The sequence below is a fragment of the Sceloporus occidentalis genome, unplaced genomic scaffold, assembly GCF_023333645.1.
Source record: "Sceloporus occidentalis isolate IW3139 unplaced genomic scaffold, rSceOcc1.0.p SCAF_3, whole genome shotgun sequence".
In the NCBI taxonomy this organism is placed as follows: Eukaryota; Metazoa; Chordata; class Lepidosauria; order Squamata; family Phrynosomatidae; genus Sceloporus; species Sceloporus occidentalis.
In genome coordinates this window covers 115,021,217-115,045,773 of record NW_028316983.1, presented here as the reverse complement: position 1 = coordinate 115,045,773, position 24,557 = coordinate 115,021,217, and the positions used below count along the sequence as shown (strand labels likewise).

The 24,557-nt window shown below is 41.4% G+C and overlaps 1 protein-coding gene across 2 annotated transcripts; it reads left to right on the top strand.

Moving 5' to 3' along the window:
- The first annotated feature begins 1,014 nt into the window (after positions 1 to 1,014).
- Positions 1,015 to 23,727, top strand: NPL (N-acetylneuraminate pyruvate lyase). Of its 2 annotated transcripts, XM_089515892.1 has the most exons (12): positions 1,015 to 1,078; positions 3,749 to 3,830; positions 6,907 to 6,980; positions 10,380 to 10,467; positions 12,250 to 12,307; positions 14,168 to 14,243; positions 14,778 to 14,870; positions 16,251 to 16,399; positions 18,019 to 18,065; positions 19,411 to 19,495; positions 20,731 to 20,770; positions 22,790 to 23,727. In XM_089515892.1, exons 2-12 carry the CDS (start codon positions 3,766 to 3,768, stop codon positions 22,921 to 22,923), a joined length of 909 nt encoding a protein of 302 aa, XP_089372018.1. In that variant the 5' UTR covers positions 1,015 to 1,078; positions 3,749 to 3,765; the 3' UTR covers positions 22,924 to 23,727. The 2 variants fall into 2 exon arrangements, with proteins under 2 accessions (XP_089372018.1, XP_089372019.1); XM_089515893.1 differs by lacking the exon at positions 20,731 to 20,770 and having other exon boundaries at positions 22,790 to 22,914.
- The last annotated feature ends 830 nt before the right edge of the window (positions 23,728 to 24,557 follow it).

Genomic DNA, 24,557 nt, shown 5'->3' with positions numbered 1-24,557 from the left:
GCAGCCTGAGTTGGGTGCAAGATACATTGCAGAAATAATCCAGTTCAAGACCGCTTTAGCTGCCCTGGCTCAGTGCTAGGGAACCCTGGAAATTGTAGTTTTGTGAGACATTGAGCCTTCTCTGTCAGAAAGAGCTCTGGTGCCACAACAAACTACAATTCCCAGGATTCCCTAGGGCAGTTAAAGCAGTCTCAAATTTCTGCAGTGTGTTTTGGACCTTAGTTATTAAAAATGCTCAAGGTCCGATCCATACTGCAGAAATAATCCAGTTCGAGACCGCTTTAACTGCCCTGGCTCAGTGCTAGGGAACCCTGGGAATTGTAGTTTTGGGAGAGAGCTCTGGTGCCACAATAAACTATAATTCCCATGCATCTGTGGAAGTACGCTTAAGTCTAGGAAAGCTCATGCTGCCAACTTCTTTCTTTCAGTGAGTCTCAGAGGTGCTAGAAGACCTCTCAATATCATCATCACCATTATCATTATTATTATGATGATATCCAAATGCACCTGAGGAAGTGGGCTTAAGTTTAGGAAAGCTCATGCTGCCAACTCCTTTCTTGCAGTGAATCTCAAAGGTGATGCAAGGTCTCTCTTCTATTATTATTATTATTATTATTATTATTATTATTATTATTATTATTATTATTCCCAAATGCATCTGAGGAAGTGGACTTAGGTACAAGAAAGCTCATGCTGCCAGTCCTTTTCTTGCAGTGAGTCTGAAAGGGCTATAGATCAAGCAAGCAAATGTTTTGGCCAATCAGGAGGAGGCGAGCAGCGATTGGCTAAGGCTGCTGAATGTGCTAGATTGGATTGGCCTGGGCCTGGGCTGATGCATGGCCTGGCTGGCTGGGGGATGTAGTTTAAGCTCTTCTACTTCGGGTGGGCAAAGGGATGGAAGGGACTACGATTCCCATCAGCCTCTTGGCTAAAGGGGTGGGACTGAATGGGAAGGGATAATTCCCCATAAAGGGAAAGGGTTACCCAATGGGAAATTTGCAACACTTGCTGTCTGATTCATGATCTCAAGGCAGAGCAAGGGAAGGAGATTGGACTGAGCAGAGCCCCCTGGTAGTGGGTAAGTAGCTGAGGGAGACAGTGCCCCTGTGAGGGTTGGTGCCTCACAGGGGATGTAATAGAGCAGCAACCTGACTCCTCTTGACTCACTGAGTAGTTGTGCTCCCCAAACTGTGCTCTTTGAGTAATTATGGACTCCAGCTCCCAGCATCCCAGGCTATTGGCCAACATGGCTGAGGCTTCTGGGAGATGGAGTCCAAAAGCTCTTAAAGAGCACTGTTTGGGGACCACTGGTTTATATGCTGCTTTATATGCACTACTAAGGAGTCTCTAAGCCAGTGGTCCCCAAACTGCTCTTTAAGGGATTTTGGACTCCAGCTCCCAGAATCCCAGGCTATTGGCCAACATGGCTGAGGCTTCTGGGAGATGGAGTCCAAAAGCTCTTAAAGAGCTCTGTTTGGGGACCACTGGTTTATATACTGCTTTATATGCACTACTAAGGAGTCTCTAAGCCAGTGGTCCCCAAACTGCTCTTTAAGGGATTTTAAACTCCAGCTCCCAGCATCCCAGGCTATTGGCCACCATGGCTGAGGCTTCTGGGAGATGAAGTCCAAAGGCTCTTAAAGGGCACAGTTTGGGGACCACATTTTAAAACAGATCTAAACTGGAAATATTCTCAAATATAAACATATGAGCAAGACATATTTAATGGAGTCCTTCCTTTTCTCTTCAGTTCTTCTGATATTTGCTTGTGTTGTTTTTACTCCAGAAAGTAGCAAAGAAAACATATTATCTGCATAATTATAGACTGAAAATCTAATTCAGATAATACAGTCATTTTTCCATTTATTTTTCCATTTAAAAAAAACATATCAAGGCTTCCCATTCTCTCTTAAAAACTCTCTAAAGGTCTTAATTTCAGTAGATGTGTTAATTGATCTGTTTGCATGAAGTCATATAACTTCATTAACCAGCTTTCACAGACTTAAATTTACTTCCTTAGCATCTGAATAATTAGACTGAAGTCTGGGAAAGCTCATGCCACCAAGTTCGTTCTTTCACTTAGTCTCAAAGGTGCTCCAAGAGCTCTCCATGATGATGATGATGATATCCAACTGCACCTGAGGAAGTAGACTGAAGTCTATGAAAGCTCATGCTGCCAACCCCTTTCTTTCATTGAGTCTCAAAGGTGCTACAAGATCGCGTTACATACTGACTCTACAGACTCACACAGCTATAGCTTTGGATTCTACCATAGTAGTTTTGTGAGGCACTGAGCCTTCTCCGTCATGATTTGTCTACATTTCGGGATTTATTCCCACGTACATTTGCGACCCAGGTTTTCCAAACCTCTGCTCTCATGCTTCCAAGGCTGCTTCCGGACTGAAGAAATAATCCAGTTTTACACTACTTCAACTGCCGTGGCTCCATGCTGTGAAATTCTGGGATTTGTAGCACCAGAGGTCTCTGACAGAGAAGGCTAAACATCTCTCAAAACTACAATTCCTAGAATTCCATAGCACTGAGCCACGGCGGTTAAAGTGGTGTCAACCTGGATTATTTCCGTGGTGCGGAGGCAGCCTTAGTCATATTTCAGTATAAAGCGGCAGCCAAAGCAGCCTCCTTGGCATCTTTAAGGCCTGTTACAGACAGGCCAAAATAAAGCTGCTTCGAGTCACTTTGGAGGTATGGTATTTCAATGATGCATGAGTCCTAAGAGTCCAAAAGCCACACCAAAGCTGCACTCCAGTCCTTAGGACCGGAGCGTGGCTTTGGTGCGACTTTTGGACTCTTAGGACGCATGCATCATTGAAATACCATACCTCCAAAGTGACTCGAAGCAGCTTTATTTTGGCCTGTCTGTAACAGGCCTAAGAGAACTTGTTTGCTTCTGGAGAAGCTTTCCTGCACTTCGTCTGAAGCACACTGTGGATTCATATTCAACTTGTGGTCTGTTAGGATTCCTAGATCCCTTTCGCACGCATGTGGTCTTGTTAAGCCAAGTATCCCCCAACCTATATCTATGTATTTCGTTTTTTTCACCCTAAGTGCAGTACTTTACATTTCTCCCTGTTGAAATTCATTTTGTTAGCTTTGACCCAGCTTTCTAATCATTTTGAATTTTGCTTCTGTCTTCTGGGGTATTAGCTACTCCTCCTAATTTGGTGTCATCTGAAAATTTGATAAGCATGCCCTCTATTCTTTTGTCCAAGGTGTTGAATAGCATGGGGCCCAGGACAGAACCCTGTGGTCATCGTCTTATTTTTGTGGAAATAAGTTCATGGAGTTGTTTAATGAAGCTCTTTGTGGTCTTGTTTATCACTGAAACACTTGTTCTTGTTATGTATACCTTGTATTGATTCCAATGAGAGCCAACATGATGTAATCATTTGAGCATTGGTCTAGAACTCAAGGGTTCAAATCTCCACTTTGCCATGGAAACCCACTGGGTGACCTTTGGCAAGTCATACTCTATCAGCTTCAGGGGAAGGCAATGGCAAACCTCCTCGGAACAAGTCTTGCCAAGAAAATTCTGTGATAGGTTCCTCTTAGGGTCTCCATCAGTTGGAAATGACTTGAAAGTGCTTAATAAAAATTGGTTCCAATGAACGATTGTAACAGCTAAGCATTCTGCTTGAAAGACTTAGATATTTTGGTTGTTGTGGACTTTGTCTGCAAGGCTTTATTATTAACAGAAGTTATTTAACACGTATTTTCTTGTCTCAAGCAGGTCGCCCCAGTTGCTTCATGGCACCCCAAAAGAAACTTCAGGGCCTTGTGGCAGCCACCATCACTCCAATGACTCAGGATGGGTAAATATTACCTTGGCCCTTAAACAATGGCAATGTTGTTTGGTGGGCTCAGAAGTTAATAACATTGAAATGAAAGTCAGGCTATCATTTCCTTCATCACCAATAGGCAAATCTCTTTAAAACAAAGTTAAAATGGCTTTCAAAATGGCAATTATTAACCAGTTCTTTTAGATGTTACCAACATGGTTCTAAGTTTCTTGGAGCAGGGTTTTGACATACACTGCTACACACATACACCTCCACACACTTGTTATGTTCCTTCAGGTCGACCTGGACTTAGGACTGCCCTGTCATAGGGTTTTCTCAGCAAGATTTATTCAGAGATTAGCCAGAGTTTACCTCTAAGGTTTAGAGAGTGTGACCTGCCCAAGACCACCCAGTAGGTTTCACATATAATATCTAAAAAAACAATAATAGATATATGTAGTGTGTTCAAATGAGAGAGAGAGAGAGAGAGCCATTGGAAGAACTTAGTGTCTCTGTGTACGTTTTCATGCACATGGATAACATTAATAATTCAACCCAGATTCCAAAGAGCCACAGAATTAGTCATCCATTCAAGGGGCTTTAGATTCATGTTGCTTAAACGGGAACCAGTTGACTCCGGGCCTAATGTAGCTTTTGAAACTGAGCGGTTTAACTGATCTGTATGCCCACTGTTTCAAAATACCAGCAAGATTTTTAGTCCCCTTCCCTGGTTGTGAAGAGCAAACCACATCACAAATTTCTTTCAAACTCCAGTGGACCCCTGCTATCCACTGGGGTTTAGTTCCATGATCCCTGTGGATATCAAAACCTGTGGATGCTCAAGTCCCATTAAATACAGTGGTATAGTAAAATTGTGTCTCTTATATAAAATGGGGAAATAAAGGTTTGCTTTTTGGAATTTATATTTTTTAGAATATTTTCAAATTGTGGATGGTTAAATCCATAGATAAAGAATCCATGGATATGCAGGGCCAACTGTATCCTTCAATGAATGGTATATTAAAGCATATTGGACAAAGTTGACTTTGGCCTGAGACTGTAAAGCAGTGTTGGGAATCATGCAGTTTCCTAGATGTTATTGTGCTTCCAGTCTCAGCTGACCTACGTAGCATAGCCAGTGATGAGGAATGCTGGAAGCTTCAGTCTACAACATATCTGGGTTGCATAATTCCCACCCTTGCTGTAAGGACCTTTTCTTAAGCAAGCATAAATGTTGAGAGCTACTGAATACAGATTAGATAAACCTTAACTGTTAAGGGTGTATACTCAGAATCGTTTGCCTGTTAAACCTAAAACCAATCAGTGGACCATGAGGATTCTATCAACGAAAGACAAAGGTAGATTGCACAAGAACAAGGGTGTTCTGCAGCTGAAACACACCACAGAGATAACTGTTCCTGTTCCTGATTAACAAAAAAGCACATTCATTCTGATTCCTGTACTGTCTGCCTCTTGTTCCGGAGGCCTTGCACAATACAAAGAGCTAAGATCAAGAACTGAAAGGGGCAGCTCCTGCATCTGCTGGGGAAGGAAATAGCAATGGTTTTGAGCTTCTCAAAAATATGTCTTTAAATAAGTATCTTTCTGCTAGATTGCTTCAGTCAGCAAGTGGTACAAAGCTTACTGACAATTCCATGTTCTCACTATGAACTGCAAGGTAACTTTGGAGCAGAAAAAAAATGTGAGGTAATCATTTGGACCAGGGCATTTTTATGCTTCTGTGAGGTCATGTAAACGCACATGAAATGTACATGGAAAAGAAGTTGGCTGGGTGTGAGAATGTCTTCCCAATTGACACTAAATGAGAAATGGAAAAACAGAAAGGCTTCCTCATTTAGTTTGCTTTTGCCCAATATGAAGTGCCAATAAGCCCTCAGAAAATGGAGTTTTGTATTCCTCAGCTGATGACAAAACCTGGTGACACCATTAGGAAAGTGTTTTCCTATTGCTCACTAATAAGCCTATAGTTAGAAAGCTTCTCTGCCATATGGAGTATGAAGAGCAGGACTACAATGAAATGTTAGAGAGAGCTTGGTGGGATTTGTTTGGCTGTTGAAGGTAGTGTTGCATTTTTGTGTAGTGGTCGACTTTTGTCTTGCTGCTGTTTCTTGTTTTGTCTGACACCTAGGAAAAATGGTGAGCTGAAACGATCGTACAGTGGACCCCCCTCATTTGCTGGGATTAGGGGCCCAGGGTCACCGTGAAATTGGAAAAAAGCAAATAAAAATACACTATTGTTTTTACTTGAGAGAACACCTCTCTAGGAATCTCTAGGTCCTCCAGGGTAACTCAATGGTCAACATCTGCCAGAAGTTGACCATAGAATTGCACTAGAGGACCTACAAATGCCTAGAGAAGTGTTCTCTCTGGGAATCTTTCTGTCCTCCAGAGTGACTTTTGGTAGAAGTTGACCATAGACTCACACTGGAGGATCTAGAGATTTCTAAAGAGAACATATGAATCAAATCCATGAATAATCAAAACCACAAATATGCAGGGCTGACTGTAGTGTGATATGAATGTGAACACTACAATGGGCAAAGTCTTCTTATCATCATACTCCTTTCACCTTCTTAAAGGAAAAAGTGATCTGTCTGTTCCTACAAAACAATAGTAAAGGCTTACTTTTCCTACTGCCTTGTCTAGTTTTTTATAAATGTTGTAAACACCAATGAATGGGAGAGCCAGTATGGAAGAACTGCTTTCCTCAAGGAGCTTGGAAATGTTATAGCTCCCAGTATCTGACAACCAGCATAGGGACTAGGGGGATTTTAAAGGTGTTTTTTTAATCCAAGCTCTAAGAAATCTTTGCATCAGATCTGAAGTGCCACAATATCTCAAAAGATCAAATCAAAATTAGAAAAAAAAATTGCTTAATTTGAATAAGTATTGGCTTGTTTTTATAAAGTCTTTTTACTTTCATTAATATATTGAGAGGGATATTGGAAGCCAATTGGAGCTTTCCCAAATTACTTTGTGCTTTGTATCGGTGGTAGAACAAGGAAAGATAGCTCTGCATCTCAAGTTCAATTTGTAAGATGGTACTTACAAGAACAATTTTCTTATATCTTGCATTTCTTTCTTTCAGGGAAATCAACTTCTCTGTGATTGGCCAGTATGTTGACTACCTGATAAATGAGCAAGGCGTTAAAAATGTATTTGGTAAGATGTTGCTTATAACATGTTCTCTAAGGAATTCCATTTGCTTTGGTACAAATAGTCTTTAAACTTTTCTTGCTCAGAAATGGGTACACAACACATCAATGACTTAATAAACTGGAATGTTAATAAACAAGTGTGCTGGTACATGCTGTCTACTTACTCCCATTTTAGCCTCCCCCCTTTTCATGAGTGGATAAACTAACACTGGGAAAAGAAGACTTTTATGTGATGTCTGAACCTCAGATCCTAGCACTCAAAGAAACCAACTGTAAGCCACCAACCCTGCTTTAAAGATAGCTTGCAATATTGGGTTGTTTGGGTGCAATAAAGATAATCAAGGGTTTTGACATTGCACAAAACCCTCTTGTTTTTTTCCATGAAGAATGCCTAAAAAGAGAGTGAATAAGCTCAGTGGTTTATTAAGTAATAATTAATGGTTTGAAGGAATATTGTAAACATAGTCAATCGTATACTCAGTAGATTACATAGACAATGAAGTGGTTGTACTATTTACTGAGTAGTAAATGGTACTCAAACTTTGCAATCATTTATCCTTCTAAAGTGCTATAAACCACTATAGTCCCAGACAACCATTATTATTATTATTATTATTATTATTATTATTATTATTCTGTTTATTTATATCCTGCCTTCCTCCCAGTACAGGGACTCAAGGCAGCTAACAAATCTTAAACTGTGCAAGTTAAAACAGTATTATTAAAAATACAAAGCTTAAAAAACAATTAAAAACATTACATTATTAAAATTTAAAACTCTTTAAAACAAAAACAAAGCAGCATCCATGTCATGCGAAGGCCTGGCTCATAAAATCATCTGCTGTCGGAAGTACAGCAGTGATGGACCCATCCTGGCCTCTCTAGGGAGGAAGCTCCAAAGCCTGGGAGCAGCCACTGAGAAGGCCCTCTCTCTTGTTCCCACCAAACGCGCCTGAGAGGGTGATGGGACAGAGAGAAGGGCCTCTTTCGATGATCTCAGTATACTGGTGGGCTCGTACAGGGAGATACGGTTCTTCAAATAGCCTGGACCCAAGCTGTTTAGGGCTTTGTAGGTCAAAACCAGCACTTTGAATTGTGCCTGGAAATGGACTTACAACCAACTAAGCTATTGCAACAAGGGAGTTATATGCTCCCTTTAGCCAACTCCACTTAACAGCCTGGCTGCAGCTCTTTGGAGCAGCTAAAGTTTTTGAGCACTTTTCAAAGGCAGCCCCTCATAGAATGCATTACAGTAATCAAAACGGGATGTAACCAAGGCATGTACCACCATGGCCAGGTCTAACTTCTGCAGCAGCAGGTGAAGTTAGTGCACAAGTTTTAGCTGTGCAAAGGCACTCCTTGTCACCATTGATACCTGGGCTTCCTGGCTCAATACTAAATCCAGAAGTACCCCTAAACTATGAACCTGAGTTTTCAGCGGGAGTGTAACCCCATCTAATCCATGCTTTACCTTATGCCAGAAAGCATGAAAGGTGGTATCAGTAGCCAAGTGTGACTCAAGAAGACATTCCAAAGATATTACACCATGAATGAAAATAGAAAACCTCTATTTTGTAGCCACTATCTAATCTCTGACGGTGGAGGCACCTAATGGAGGGCTTCTAAAGGTGACCTTAACTGATGGACAGACTCAGAAGAAGAAGGCATCTCTTCAGGTTCCAAGTCATTTAGCGCTTCAGGAATTAACAAGAGCTTTTTGACTTTGAGCTAGGGAATGAGTTGGCAGCTGGTAAAGCTGTTCAAGAAGGTGGCTGTAGACTCTGAATGATTGGACATATCTATGACAGGGGTCTGCCTAGTTGGACACCTGTGAGGGTCCACAAAACTGAGGAAACAGTGCCATATCTTTCACATGCTTTAGGCTCTTCTTCTGGATGGTTGTAAAGGCTGAATCCAGAGAGAGGGGTAAAATCATTGAAACAGTGAGGACAGAAACACACAGATAGACCCCCTTAGAGTGAAAGGGGAACCCACTGGAAACATCATGCCCAAGACCTCCACAGCACCCCAGAGCTGTTGCTGATCTTCAGCTGAATCCTAGTTTTTTACTTGATTTCTCACCCAAGTTAAACCCGAATCATATTCCTGTAAGGGGATACAGAAATCGGGTTGCAGAGGATTTTAAGCCTCTCACTAGACTATGGCGGGATACAGACTGCCGGCGCCTTGCTATGCTCTGCGAGGGAACCGCAGCGGACAAACCGCACGGCTCCATCACGGAACAAAAAGAACCCTTAAAAAGCGGGTTCTTCTTGCGGCGCATTTGTAACGCTGCAATGCACCAATGGCACACTTGCGGCATCACAATGTTGCCTAGACATGCGGACGCTAAGCGTCCGTCGTGTCAAAATGGCAGCGCCCGTGTAGATAGGGTGCTGCCATTTTGCCGTCGCCAGTACATACTAGGCTAACTCTAGTATGTACTAGGGTTAGGGAGCGCCTGAATGGTGAGCGCTCCCTAACCCTACTGCCGATGCCGCCATGCTACATTTTGCCGGTCTGTATCCCGCCACTAATTCCAGAAGACTTTGAGGAAGCCACAACTATTTAACTGGCATAAAAGTCATATAGGTCTGTAGCGTGGGCTTATTAATTGTTCTTTGGAAGGTGCCTTAATAAATCCAATAATAGCAGACAAGCATTCCTGGAAATAACTTGTCCATCACTATCTTTCATCTTGCAAATGTTGCAAAGTACTGTGAGCTAACTTAGATCAACTCTTCTTGGAGTGGCCCAACAGTGAGGTCACACAAAAGGTCAGGCACAAATTGAGTGTGCACTTGGGTCCATGCCCTTGGACTTGGTGAAACATGCAAGGATTCCATGACATACACACATGCCATGCGGAAAGTGTTCCCAGCCTTAAGAAATCCGGACAGATAGCAGCTTAGGAGAAGAGCTCAATTCCCCTTAAAGTCTTTCAGCAACATATTAAGAAATTATCATTTTTAATGACATTACATTCTTCAATTGTTGGTAAAGCCAGCAATGCTTTGTTGATTCATATCATCATTTTTCTATCCTACGTAGTCTACCAGACACAAGAATGAATAATAAAAATAGAACAAAGACATCCAAATTACAAAGTCACTTGACAAAAAATGATTACACCCCAGGTCTTAGTAGTTAATATTACCAAACTTCCAGATAATGGAAAGAGTCGGATTAAAAGTGTCTTAATTGGCCACCTGAAAAAGTCAAAGGAATTAGCCAAATGGGTCTCTCTGATGCTTCTTCCAAAAATTAAAATTAGATTTGCTTTGTTCTATGATGTGTACCTTGGCAGGCAATAGGATGTGAAGAAGTTTTTCATCTAAACTGAAAAAAATTATTCTGTCCTTCCAGTGCATGTTAAATACTTTTTAAAAAACTTTGGTAACAGTGAATGGAACCACAGGGGAAGGCCTGTCGCTGAGCATTCAGGAGAGGAAACAGCTGGCGGAGGAATGGGTGGCCCGGGGCAAAGATAAGTGAGTAACTCTAGGAAAATAATTGCTGTGTTTTGCAAAAAATGTAATTCAAAAATTGCCTGTCTAAGCAAAGACACATTGTGCAATCTGTATTCTCAGTCCCCACCTGCCTTCCCTCTTCACCTTTAAGTGTTGCATATAAGTCAGAATATTTCCAGATAGAGGGTTTCTTACACAAGATGTTGTGCGCAACTATACCTTCTTTTTCTCCATAACAGATTTTCCATGGTGAGAGAAAAGAGAAATGCAGTGGTAGAAAAGGGAGGATTATTAGTAAGCTGGTCACATTCAAAAAAGAACAGGGCTCTTTGTGCAAAAGAGGGAAATTCTGAAGATGTAATTGGTAATGACAAACTATGATTGCTGTCCTCTCTTCTTTTGGGACCCAGACCTATTTTGCACTTGGCTTCCTAGCTATGAGTAGAGGATGGTGTTCTCTGAAGTCCTCTTAAAATTCTGTGAAGGAGAGAGAAGCGGAAATTTGTGACAGAATCTTTCCTGGAACCACTGTTAATGTCTAGCTTAGTCATTAACTGATTCTCGGTTCGTTCCCATTGTTCACAGAAGAAGGAAAACAGGAAGTGATTACTTATTTAAACACATTCTATCTTTTTTTCCTAAAATTATTTCCTGTAGGCTGAAAAATAGGAGGAAAAGAGGGAGAGCACATGGGACAGGGGAGAATGTTGGCCTTGCAAGACAGACTCTTCATCTGCCATCATTTTGGCCCAGAGACAAAAGGAAGACTCTGGTGTGAGAAGTAAAGCTCAAGAGTCTGCTCTGCTCATAAAGCTAAGGAGCCTGTGATCACACCACATAATTATACATCCCAATATTTGGTGTCTTACAGGACACAAAACTTCTGAAACAGATGCTATCTTGATTTTTTTTAATTATTATTATTGATTGATTCACATGTTTCAGAGAAGAGGCTCTGGCACCTTGCAAAAATCAGAATGGAAGATGTGATATGCACTTCCATTTGTCCTACAAATGTTTGAAATCTGGGTTAAAAAACTGTTTCCTTTGTTACGTTTTCCATTTTATGATTAATCTTCCTCTTTTTGATTTTTTTTTTTTACCTAAATGTATGTTTACCTGATACTTTTTATCAATGAATGTAGTCCAAAATATTAATTGCTGCTAGCCATGGGTCACTGCCACAGCATTCCATAGGTTTATTTCCTACATTTCAGCATTAATGATGCTAACTGGGAATGATGGGAGTTGTAGTCCAACACATCTGGAGAACACCAGATTATGGAAGGCTGATCTAACTGCATGTTAAATTCTATCTCCTTTCAACTAAATTGGGAGGGGTGACTTGAAAGCAACTAGGGGAGGTGCTGGAGAACCACAAGTCTTTCCCTGCTCCGAGTCTCCATGAAATGCATGTTACAGATGGCTGATCTGTAATTTAAATTCTGTGGGGTTGGAAACTGCTGAAAGGGTGATCTGGAGTGAAAAAAAGGTTGGTGAGGAGGGAGTTAAGTACCAGTACTGCAGTGCTTCATTCATTCTCAATTGCCCGCAAACAACTTTTCTATTAAGTTCATGCATTCACAAACACAGCTGCATAAGAGTGTGATAGATCTATCCTGCTCCGGCTCAATCACATGAGCTTCGGTCTAGCAGCATAGCTGACCCTGACAAGCAGGAGGCTACATGCTATAAAACAAGCACTTTGAAATGTGTCAGTAATGCTAACAGTATTATGACCACTCCTGCCACACGTTCCACTATCTGCCAGTCAAAACCATCATTATTTTCCTTTTTCTGCAGACTTGATCATGTGATAGTTCATGTTGGAGCATTGAGTTTACCAGAATCAAAGGGACTGGTGAGTCTATATGCTAATTTTCTTCCTTGAGGTGGTTTTTATTTTTGCATAGGGCAGTGATGGCAAACCTTTTAGAACGCCACTGCTCAAACTCAGTGGCGTTCCCACACCAGGTGTCACTCGGTGCTGGGGCAGGGGTGGGTTGAGGTGACGGACTTCCAGAAACAGGACTTCAAGAGTGCGGGACGTCCAGGGGAAAAAACACTCAAGGAAAAAATGAAGGACCTGAATAAATAAAAACTCAAAACACATAAACAAACAAAAGCCACTCATATAAATATTAAATCCATCCTTCTCAGCTCTGCTCAAAATGGAGGACCTTTTGGAATTCCTCCTGAAAAGGAGGAGGACCAAGTTTGGTCACCCTGAGCTAAAAACACCCACATAGATATAAAGTCAATCCATGCTTCTCAGCCCTGCTCAAAATGGAAGGCGTTTTGGAATTCTTCCTGGACAGAAGGCTGAAAGAGAGAATAGGTCCAGGAAAGCAAGGACCAAGTCTGGTCACCCTGAGTCAAAAACACTCATACTGTGTGTGTGTGTGTGTGTATCCTCAAATCCCTTCAGATCTTCCTAAAATTATTAGTTGTCTCCAGCATTGCTAAAAACCTCCTCTATTCCCGCCGTCATTTCCCTCCTACTCTTCCTCTTCCTTCCTCCTCCTCCATCCCCGCTGCACTTGCCATGCCCCATCCTCCTCTTGTCCTCCTTTCTCCTCCCTTATCTTCTTCCTATTCTTCCCCTGCCACCACCTGCCATGTCCCGTCTTCTATCCCCCCTCCTCCTTTTTACCTAGGCTGGCGGGAAGATTGAGGATCATGGGCTTGCCTTCTCACTGGTTCAAGCAGAATGGGGGTGGGAGCACAAGGGCAGGGATGCAGAGGGAGCAACACTGCTCAGACTTAAATACAGGAGAGGCTGATGTAAGAAGAGGCCCTAATGTTTGCCTGCCAACTGGCTCTCCCCTGGATCAGTTCACATAATTCAAAATACATGCATGGGAGCCACATGGAAAGACCCTCAAGCCACAGAGTTTGGAAATATTTCTTTTGCACTGCAAATCCCAGATTTCCCCAGTTTCTGGGAGTTATAGCCACCAAAAGTAATATATGCCAGTGGAGTCACTAGGAGAGGTGTGGTGGTGTGGCTTGCACCAGGTGACACTCCATAAGAGAGGTGACCCCTGATATGGCTGTCCTCCCACCGGGGGGGGGGGGGGATGAGTGTGCTCACCCCTTTTCCTTTGCTACTGGGACGGTGGTCTCCACATGAAGAGGATGACACCACCATGACAAGCAACAAGGCAGAGCGTGCCCAGTCCTGATTCCCCATGGAGGCAGTGGCAGTGTCCTCATGGGAAGACTGCCACCACAGTGGCAAAGGGAAAGGGATGAGCATGGCCTTTTGACCCCACTCCCTAGCAGCCCCACTCCTCAGGACACCACTGATATATACAAGCTCTGGAATAGCCAATATGATCCAGAGGCTGTAATTTTCCCTGGTAATATTCTTTCGGTCTCCCCACATACTTGAACTGTAGGAAAACCTGCAAAAGCCCTGTGAAAACAGTTTTAGTATGGGGCAAGTGTAATGGAAATGTGTATTGTTTGCTCAGACTGTATTTGTGTAACAGCAGTGCTTGGGACATAAGAATAAAAGAAATGGATGAACAGTTAATATTTAAACATGTTTATTTAGGACTGTACAAGTGTTCGGTGATATTCAAAAGTTTACACATTTGTGTCATTAGTATCTGGTCTAGTATAAGTCACTTGATTCCTTTTGTGGAGCACTATCATGACAAAGGCCTTTACCGCCATAAATATATGTTTTGATTTCTTTCCATTCCACTAATTTCAGGCCAGGCATGCGGCAGATATAGGAGTGGACGGCATAGCAGTCATTGCCCCTTCCTTCTTCAAATCAGTGAATAAAGGTTAGTACTTCACTTAGTCCTACTTAATTATTTTTCCCCTTTTCAGCCATAGGATAGGTAGGCTTTCAGGACTAACATGCCAGATTGTATCTGCACATGACCATAAAACCTCATGGTGCATGGACAGTTTCTGATAATTGATGCAAAAATCATATTTTGTCATCACCTCCTCAATTACCCTCTTCAGATCTCAGAGGTAGGGTTCTGCTTATTCCATGACAGTGTAGACAAGCTGAAGAACATCATATTAGGTGCAAATTCTATTTTCTGAAAATCTCTGCTTTGATTTAATAAAAAAATTATATTTCTAGCTATTACAGTTTAGGCATTCTCCTTGGGAGTGAATAGGCAACGCCTTGTGAAAGCTTGGATACCAGTGGAGTGATTAAAGAAGAATTCCAGAGCAGAAGATATGCCTCCCATAGCTTCTTAAATTCTGCAAGATGAGCATGATGAATTTCCCCACCTCCAGTCATCTATTTATACTTGGTGACCCCCTGAAACCAGTTGATTTCCTTGCCTTCTCTCTTTCAGATGGACTAGTCGCCTTCTTGCGGGAAGTTGCATCTCAAGCTCCTGGTATCCCATTCTATTATTACCACATCCCTCGCCTAACTGATATAAAAAGTAAGTTCTCATCCAGACCATCCTAGTTAATCTTAGAGAAATGCCAAAACCAGACTGTTCTGCTTTTACTTGTTTGTTACATTTATATTTATTTGTATGAGGTATTTCTAGCCATCAAAGCCATCTGAGCAACTTACAGAGATAAATAGCATGAGAGTGCCTGCCTTTGGGGTTAGAGTCTAACTTTAAGATAAGAAACACAAGGAATAGGATGATGAGGGAAGAGGAAAAAAATAAGTTCAAGTTACAGCTCTTACATTAAGCAACTGGACTGCAATTCAGATAGCCGACTGAAATGACTGCTGCTAGGTGCCAGTTGTGGAATGGTCAAAAATGGATTGTCTTTCAGCAGAGACAATGGAATAACTCTGTACAGTAGTTCCTGTCTCACTTTGCTTTTCATTGTCTTGTTCTCTGCCAAATCAACTCTTTAGTCACCATTTCATTTACATTGAAACCTGGTAGCATTCAAGTAGTTCCATTGCAGTGAGTGGCTTGTGAGGAGTCATGTGTTCTGAGCTCCTACTTTATCTCTACTTTGGCTCTCACTATGGTGAAGTTGACATATATGAGGTTCCCAAGAGATCTGGCTACTGTCATCCCCAGACTCAGCCCATTAACACTATTGCCTACCTTCAGCCTATGACTAGGCAGTCTTGTTTGAAGTCTGCAGTTGTAGGCATACTTAATTCTAAGTAAGCCCAGTTTAATTCTGCAAGGCTGACTTCTGAGTAAACTTACATAGGACTGCTGATGTAGTGGGGTGGGGTGTCAGGCTAGACTCAAAACTTATGTGGCAGAGACTTCTAAAAAATTAATAAATAATTATTCCAGCAGAGCTTTGTCTGGGGGAGACAGTAGTGACTAGTTTCATATATGGAATTAATGTGGAAATAATATTGGTAAATAACTAATTCACTTCTGTTTTTCATACTTTTACTTTTGCCAGAATTACTGTGACTTTCTTTTCCTGGTCTGTCTACAACTTATATACCAATTTTGAAATAGTTGTAACTTCATAATTCCACCAAATAATCTTGGAAATTGTAGCCTGGGGATGCTGAGAATACAAATTGACTTCCTTTGTCCTGTTCAGGGACTATAATTCCCAGAAATCTTGATCTGAAGCAAGAGGGGAAAAAAATCTAATTTAAATTGACAATACTGTATATTTTATAGACTATTCCTTATAATGTGTTGTTATCATGGAATTCATTGCCTCCCATAACCATGGGAAATGGACTTTCTGGGGTATCTTGCCAGGTTTTGCAGAATAGATTTGCGACTTCTGTGCCATAATGTTTGCGAGCAATGGTATGTGTACTTTCCTGAGGAAATCTGGATTATTCTAATGTTGTCATTGTGGCCCTTTCAATGCAGTTTGCGTCAACGAGCTGCTAGATGGGATGATAGAGCAGATCCCCAGCTTTAAGGGGGTGAAGTTCAGTGACACAGACCTCTTGGATTTTGGACAGTGTGCAAAGAAAAATGATAAAGGCCAATTTTCACTTCTCTATGGTGTGGATGAGGTAAGCCTTTCTATAAGAGTAATATGCAGCAAATGCAAGGAGATATACCACAATTATATTCACTGCTTAGAGGAACATAAAGTTCTACCAGCCTAATCACACTAGACACCTGGAAGATTATAGCCGCTCCTTCTTTTCCACCGTGCAATGGCAGCCAGACAATACCAAGCTACCTTTACCCTATCTCCTGATGATCAATTACTGACCATTGGGCAGAGCTGTAACATGGTATAATCCAGCTGCCACTGAGCAGCCATGGGAGAAAAAGCAGCCATTGGTCTCTTGAGCTCTGGGAAGTCTGTCCCCATTTCTCTGACTGAGCAATGGCAGCCAGCCAACACCAGATGCATTTCTGCCTTCTCATCCCAGCACCCAGCATACCTCTTTGCAGAATGCCTGAAAAAGTATTTATACTAGCATAAGCTGCAGTGACCCCAGTGTAAATTACCAAGAGGATTACAGCCCCAATATAACACATGAGTATTTTCAACCTGGCCTGTAAAGGATCTGGTAATGTCTCTTCCCCTTCCTGAAGTCTTGCCTCCCAGGGAATTCTAACCTGCTTTGCTTGCCTTCCCAGTTGGGAATGGGAGGGAACAAGGAATTTTTAATGTTATTTTTAATCATAGATATAGCAGTATAATTCTCTACCCACCTAGCACATATTCTACATTGTGAAGATGAATGGGGCAGGGGAGATTCTTTTTACTACCTCTAATCAGAGATAGAGCAGATTAGGGCTGATCAGGGATAACAGGGATTCCATCTCCACTCCGCTTGAACCCCCCATTGAGGAGAGTAACGTCAACGACACTCCTTGTTATCTCAGATTGCTGTTTGGAGACAACATGATGATTCCCTTCTGTTGCAAAGAGAAACAAAGATCCCCATGCTACTCTTTCAACAGAAGAAGTACATGGGTCTTGGGATGAAGGACCTCCATGTCAACCAACCCACTGGCCTAGTCTAATAGACAATCCAACTGCCTGGACTGTTGTAATGGAACCACAAGATGGCTTCCTAGCTTTTTTTCTGCTAGTCGCTAAGGACATCCCTTGCTAACTGGATCTTACCACCTCATTTCCCAACCAAGTAAGAAGTAGGTATGTTCTAAATTTAGAGGCATGTTCCACTTGAGGAGCTTACCATCAATGGAGGTGAAAAATGCAATCTGGTAATTAGAGCAACACAGGAAATTTCTCTGCTAGTCCTGGGGAGCCTCAGGCAGTGGTGGGTTAAGAAGAACCCAAAGAAAGAGGTGAGATAGATGCATACAGCTGTTGTGAGTGGAGTGAAAATAGGAGGGGAAATGACCGAGGCAATTTCCTAGTCATCTGTATACAAGGTTTTGTATTTCCAAAGATTTCCTATGGAGCCAGGCAATATTACCTTTTTGGACTTGAGCTCCCAGAATCTCTGCACCATCATGGCCACTGGCTGAGATATTCTGGAAGTAGTAACCCTAAAGTATCATTTCCCCTCTCCTGTCCTCTGTATGCCTTGATAATGACATCAAGTGAACTAATGGAAATAGTTCTGCAAGTGACTGTACTGGAATATCTTAATAGGATTCAAACTACAAGGAAATCAAACCTAGCTTCTTGTTTTTCCCTAAGTAGCAACTCCTGAGTGCGCTGGTGATGGGAGCAACAGGGGCAGTTGGAAGGTCAGTTACTTTCTATCTTTTCCACATAGATCAGAGTGACTCCAGTAGTGCCAAATCTCCCATAGTAAAGAGGATTTCTGTCCATTGTATTTCTGCTGCTGCATTTGGCCTCACACTCCTTTCATTTGTGCAGTTCAGTGTCAATTATGAGAAATTAAATTTGAGAAATATACAGGCTTTCTTTGTTTAGCATCTTTCTTCAAATCCCAACCTGTTTTTACAGTTGCCTGTAGTTCTGCTTTTTGCATCGCCTTCCTTCTGTTCTCTGAAATTGGAGTAAATACTATTGTGAATAAAGGCAAGTTTAAGTATGCATGTTCAAGCTCCTTTCCCATCTTCTGATAACTGCAGCCCAAATATGTGAACAGTTTGTGGTGTGTGTTTTTTTTCTTCTTTAAACTCATTCGGTGATACCAAATATAGACTGGACATTGTAATGGCTCTGTAATGAGGGGATCACACACATATATTGGTCATGCTTGAGTCTTGTATATAAGTTAGTCTTAAATTAAGTTGTTTCTTGAATCACCTGGAGATACTGCCTGTTGTTAAGGGTGAGCATATTTGAGGGCCGTTTTGGGCTCTTTCTGGCAGCCTGCAGCAGTGTAGCCAGTAGCATCAGAAAGTTATGTTTTGGGTGACTGGAGCTTATTCTCTGTCACCAAAACAGTGCCCTTGGTTTATTGCTCTTTGTGGTTGGGTCTCCACCACACTGCTACCATTGTCGTTTTGGTAGCTCTGATAGTCCAAAATGTTTCATTACTCCTCATCTTTCAAGGGGGTTTGAGGCCCTTTTTCTGATTTTTTTTTTTTTGGGGGGGGGGATATATTTTAAAACATGGGGTTGAAAGTATTTCTTTCTCCTCTTTCCCTGCAGCTAGTGAGGATGAAACACTGTAATTGGTTTGGGGTTGGTAGGGAGACCAATAATTATAAATTTCAACTAGGATGAATAACTTTGTGTGGAAAGGCAGAGAGAGACATTTTGTGAGTGCGCCAGACCTTCAAGACAGGTGTTTTCTGACACCTAAGAACTGTGTGGACTTCCTAGGGCCAATCCAAGTAATGGCAGATACAGTATTGCGTCCCTGTAATCTTCCTTAAGCACTGAATGCCAATACAGAACTATTGGTCTGAATTTACAGATCCTGTAGGTGGGAGCTGGTGGGGGGGAAATCTAGTAGAGTAACAACATTAGGGTATCCTCTGTGTATCTGCGTGTGAAATTTCTACACTGGAAGGATAGGATCTGAACTATGTACTCTGCTTGCTGTAATCTAATTTTAATGATGGTACTGATATTTATTTAATGCTAAATTCTGTTTGTTGGTTTGTTGTCTTTTAGTACATATAACTACTTTGGCAAGACAAACAACTTAGTGCTGGAAGCTTTTGCCAGTGGAGATCTTAATTCTGCACAAAAATATCAGGTACAATGTTTCTGACTCATACTGATCTCAGTGTAGCATAAGATGCCTGGACACTTTTCCTCACTCCTTTTTGTATATAGTGCTTATAGCATCCCCTGTAAGTTACAAGTATTTCTGTAAAAGAACTTTGAAGCTACAGTGAATAATAACATTATATGGAATTTATTTATTCCTGCTACATCTGAAGGGCTACAGGCTGCTCTCCCCTGGCTCCTGTACTGAGGCCTTAGCACAGTGACAGGGTGATTATGGAGTTCACAAACCTCCAGGCCCCAAGATATCTGAAACTAAAAAGACTTCAAAATGGTCTTGAAAGCTCAAAGAGCTACTCTTAAGAAATGGCAAGATAAACTTCCAGTGCCTGGTTCCAGTTAGCAGCTGTGTCCTGAAGTAATTGCAGTTTGGTCCAAAGCAATGCTATGTGCAGTATATCACAGTCTTCTAACTGGAGATCACTAAAATCTGGATAACCACAACCAGGCTGTCTCTGCCCAAGAATGGTGGCAGCTGCTAAAAGGTACTCTGTGACACAACTGGAGTTATAAGCCTCCCCCACCACACACACACACACACACACACACACACACACACACACACACACAGTGAACCTGATCTGTTAGGCAGAGTGTGATACCATCCAGAACTGGCTGAATGCCACCTTCCTGTACAGCTTTTGCCTGGATCTAATCCATTACTGACTCCAAACACAGATTTACACTGAATTTGGCATAAAGGATGAGAGAGCTGAACATCAACTGCATTGTGATAACACTTCATTCTCCAAATCCCCCATTGATCTTAGTACCTTCATGTAGATGTCTAAAAACATATAAGCAGAAGACTGCTATGTGCCTTCAAGTCATTTTTGATTTATGGCAACCCTACAGTGAACCTGTCATGGAGTTTTCTTGGCAGGATTTGTTCAGGCTTGCCTTTGCCTTCCTCCGAGACTGAGAAAGGGTTTCTTACTCAGTCACCTAATGGGTTTCCATGGCAGAGTGGGAATCAAACTGTGGTTTCCAGAGTCATAGTCCAGTGCTTAAACAACTACACCATGCTGGCCCTTAAGGGCAAGATATAGCCAAGTAACTCTCACAAGGCTGAGCAATGTGGCGCATGTGTGCACCCCTTCCCATCTTTCCTCTTGTTAGGATCAGAATCCCAGTATTACAACAGCCTAAGCAAAAGAAGTCATATAAAAAAACTAACTAATAATGTTATGTTGTCTTTCCTAGTTCTGTGTTCAAGATTTCCTCTACTTTGTTATTGCACAGGGTAGGTACAACAGTAGACTGAATGTTTCTCTGCCCCTCCTGGATTAAATGATTCTGAATTCTGTGCAAGTTTCAGTTTCAATCACCCTCATATGTTATGAAAGACGCCATTCAACCATCTAACTCTTTTTTTCTTTTGTAAAACTTTCTTCAGATACACATTTTGTCCCATTGTTGTGGAGCTTGATCCTGTTATTTCAAGAAATCTAGTCCGATTTCTTTTCATTCAGACTCTGACTTCCATTTTGAAATGCATTTTATACTAATTAATTTTTTATTGAGAGATTATTGTAGCAATAACATTAAAAATTAAAAATTGATTTACATAGGTGTAATTTAGCTACCATCTTGTTAACAAGAAAACAATGAGTACAAGCCATTTGAGCTATTAGAATGTTTTGCGTTCCCATATATATGGATACAATTTAAAATTGGATCTCATATATATACACACACACACAGAGTCCTGTAACTGTTTGTAATAGCTTGCTCACATAAATATAATTTAGGTAAACTGCAAATTAACAATGTTTTAATGAAAAAAATCAATGTGGAATTGGTTGAAATTTTAACAATATTGATTCCTCCTCAATGAGCATGTGTGATATGATCATCCTCTGAATTTTGGGAGCACAGGCATACGTCAGTTAACAAAGTCTCTGGTTGTTTTTTTTTAAAAAAGCTCCTCTTTACAAAGTCTTTTTTATGTCCACCATGGTCCCCTTTCTTGCTTGTCCTCTGGCTAGCTGGAAGGTTTTTTTTAGCAGCATCAGCATGTGAAGGATGATAAAGAAAGGCTGGAGAAAAACAGGTTGCAGCTATGTGTTCTGCAGTAAGCAATACAATAAAGCTTGAGTTGGGGAAGAATATGATTCTGCCCAAGTTGTTCCTACTATAGCTTTGTGTACCTGCCTATGAAAAGCAAAGTAAGCAACAGGTGCTTCCAGAATCCCTCACTGAGCATGAGTAAACAGCAAAAGGGGAAAGCAGATAGGTCTGCACCACCAGCTAATCCCAGGATGTTAAGAAATCATAGATTTTAGACACACACACACACACACACACACACGGATGCTTTTTGGAAGAAGCCTTCAAGTGGTCTCTAGAAGGTCCAAAATGTTTTGCTTTACTTATGCAAGGCTTCCCTGACCTGGTGTTTCATTTCACATATACATAATGTTAGGCCCCATACAGACAGGCCAAAATAAAGCTGCTTTGGATGACTTTGGAGGTATGCTTTTTAAATGATACAGGCATCTTAAGAGGCCAAAAGCTGTGCCAAACCTGTGCTCCAATCCTTAGGTCTGGGGCGTGGCTTTGGCGCGGCTTCTGGCCTCTTAGCATCATTTAAACAGCATACCTCCAAAGTGACCCAAAGCAGCTTTATTTTGGCTTATCTGTATGGGGTCTTAGTTTTGAAGTAAAGCTTTGCTGAAACATATTGAATGCTCTCTTTTTGTGGTGGTGGTGGTGGTGGTGGTGTAACAACCTATCCCTATTTTCTCTATATTATTTCTGCATCTGGTATCAAATTCTCTATTAAAGAGGCCGTGTCCCCTTTGTTAACTGAGGCATACCTGTACTATGTCATCACAAATATGAATTGATTAGTCCCTAGACTGAATCTGTGCTCTGCTATGAACTAAATCAGTAGTCTAAACCATTCCCACCCCTTTTTATGGGTCTATAATAGAGATTTAAACAGGAAAATGAACGTGAAAAGCTTCAAATTTGAAAACATTTAGGGATGTGGGATGTGTGACCCACCAGCTGTTGTTGGATTGCAGTTCTCACTTTCTTTCATTAGCTGTGCTGTGTTAGGATTGTTGGAAGTTGTAGTCCACCAACATTTGAACACATTTTCCTCACCCGTGCAATATAAAAATTATTGTGAGCTTGCAGGTTCGTGATGGTAAATCGTGTGTGTGTGTATACAGTCGTTTTGCATAACTGAATGTGAAAATGATGTAAGAGGAGGTGTTGTCTTTAAGAAGTGTATTTGTGCTCTTTACTTTTATAGGATTTGGGGTCCCACAGATCAAAGCAGTGATGAGTTTGGTTTCAGGGATACCAATGGGCCCGCCCCGACTGCCACTCTCAAGTGCCTCAGAGGAGTTTGTTCTCAAAGTAAAAGCCAAACTAGAAAGCCTATAGAACTGTCCCTACACTTTACTTTAAGCAGCGACATGTGCAGCATGGTCCTGTATGACTGTTGTCTCCTAGAACTGAGTGCTTGAAATGAGATGGACATTGTGCCATCCATGAGATTGCTGGCTAATAAGTCTGGACTGGCTATCTTATCACGGATTGTAGAACAATATTTGCTAATCATTTCTATGTGGAAATCAAACGAAACCAACTTGGTGTTGAAAATTGAAGAAAACTGTTTGGAGCAAATGAAGAAAAGAAATGAAATTTTTGAGTCCTTCCATACAAGACAAGATGAAGTCCAATATAAACTGGATTTGGTAGATCTTACTATTGTTTCATAATTATAGAACTCAAAGGTTCAAGAATTGTTTTGATTATACAAATTCTTGAAACCTGCAAAATGTTTTTAAACCTTCCTGACTAGTGAAACATCCAACATCAGCCTTGACCAATCAGTGATGTTCTCTGTGATTGACAACATTTTTTTGGATAACTGTTTATTTGAAGGGGTGAAGACTGGAAAAAAATCATGGCACACTCCAGAATCAATTTGGTTCTAAGCAGACTGTTTCAGAGGGAATCCTAAACCTGAAATGTCACTTCAACTCTTCTTTCTGTGTATGCTTATTCAAAAGTACTGGAAATCTTTACTAAAGGAAATATAGCTTACTGATAACTTAGATTTTGAGCCTTTGAAAAACAAAGATAAGATTTTAATACAATTTTTTACTATGGACAATGTATAGTAGTTTTTTCTACACCTGCTGCCTTCCATATGCACAAGGCTTCAACAGGGGAAACTAAATGTGGTAGGGGGGTTGGTTTTCTCTGCATCAAGCATGAGCTAGATGACATTAAGAGGTGTGGCCATGGTCTGACCTCATAGATATGGTCACACTCAGTTCTCCAGCTGGAGAAACCTGTACACAACAAACCCACCAAGCACCATCACCCATTAGAGAAGACACCAGGTGGGTAAAGACTTTAGAAGCCATGTTGACCCTGCCATCGCAGTGCCAGGTGCTGGAGTGCTCCTGTAGCCAGCACTTGGCTCTGGATGGTGGTCCTCTTGCAAACCCTTTGTTACCCAAGTTGCAAAGGTCCCAGAGCGCATCCACAACCACTATTTAATAGGGGGATTTTGATAGCCCAATTAAAGCTGCTGAACGGGCTTTGGGCAAATAAAAGCAGGGATCACATCTTTATACCGTATATCAGTTCCAAGAAACAGAATTCCAGAATGCAGGGTCCAATTTTAGTTTTATTTGTATATCTGAGGGAATTGCCACTCACACAAACACACTCACACGCATATATCCAAGAACTAATGATATAAAAGGTGGTAGCAGACACCAAATGACAATCTGGGCTACTGCTCTTTGGACCAGTTGAAATTCCCGAACATGTTAATCCAAACAGGATACAAATAAGACATGTGTCATGATGGCCACAACCTTGCATCTTAAGGGGGAGTACAACACGCCCAGCACAGGCTGAATCTACGAAGTCTACGAAAGCTCATGCTGCCAACTTCTATCTTTCAGTTAGCCTCAAAGGTGCTACAAGATCTCTCTCCATAAACACACACCACTGTAACTGAGGTGACCCTAAGGCAATTCCTATCATGGTGTTTTCTT

Bases quoted from the DNA above. Each gene is read 5' to 3' on its own strand.
- NPL (XM_089515892.1), top strand. From the start codon at position 3,766: ATGGCACCCCAAAAGAAACTTCAGGGCCTTGTGGCAGCCACCATCACT. The intron at 14,871-16,250 runs GTAAGTTCTCAT...CTTTCAATGCAG, and splicing joins TCGCCTAACTGATATAAAAA to TTTGCGTCAACGAGCTGCTA. The intron at 20,771-22,789 runs GTAGGTACAACA...TTACTTTTATAG, and splicing joins CTACTTTGTTATTGCACAGG to GATTTGGGGTCCCACAGATC.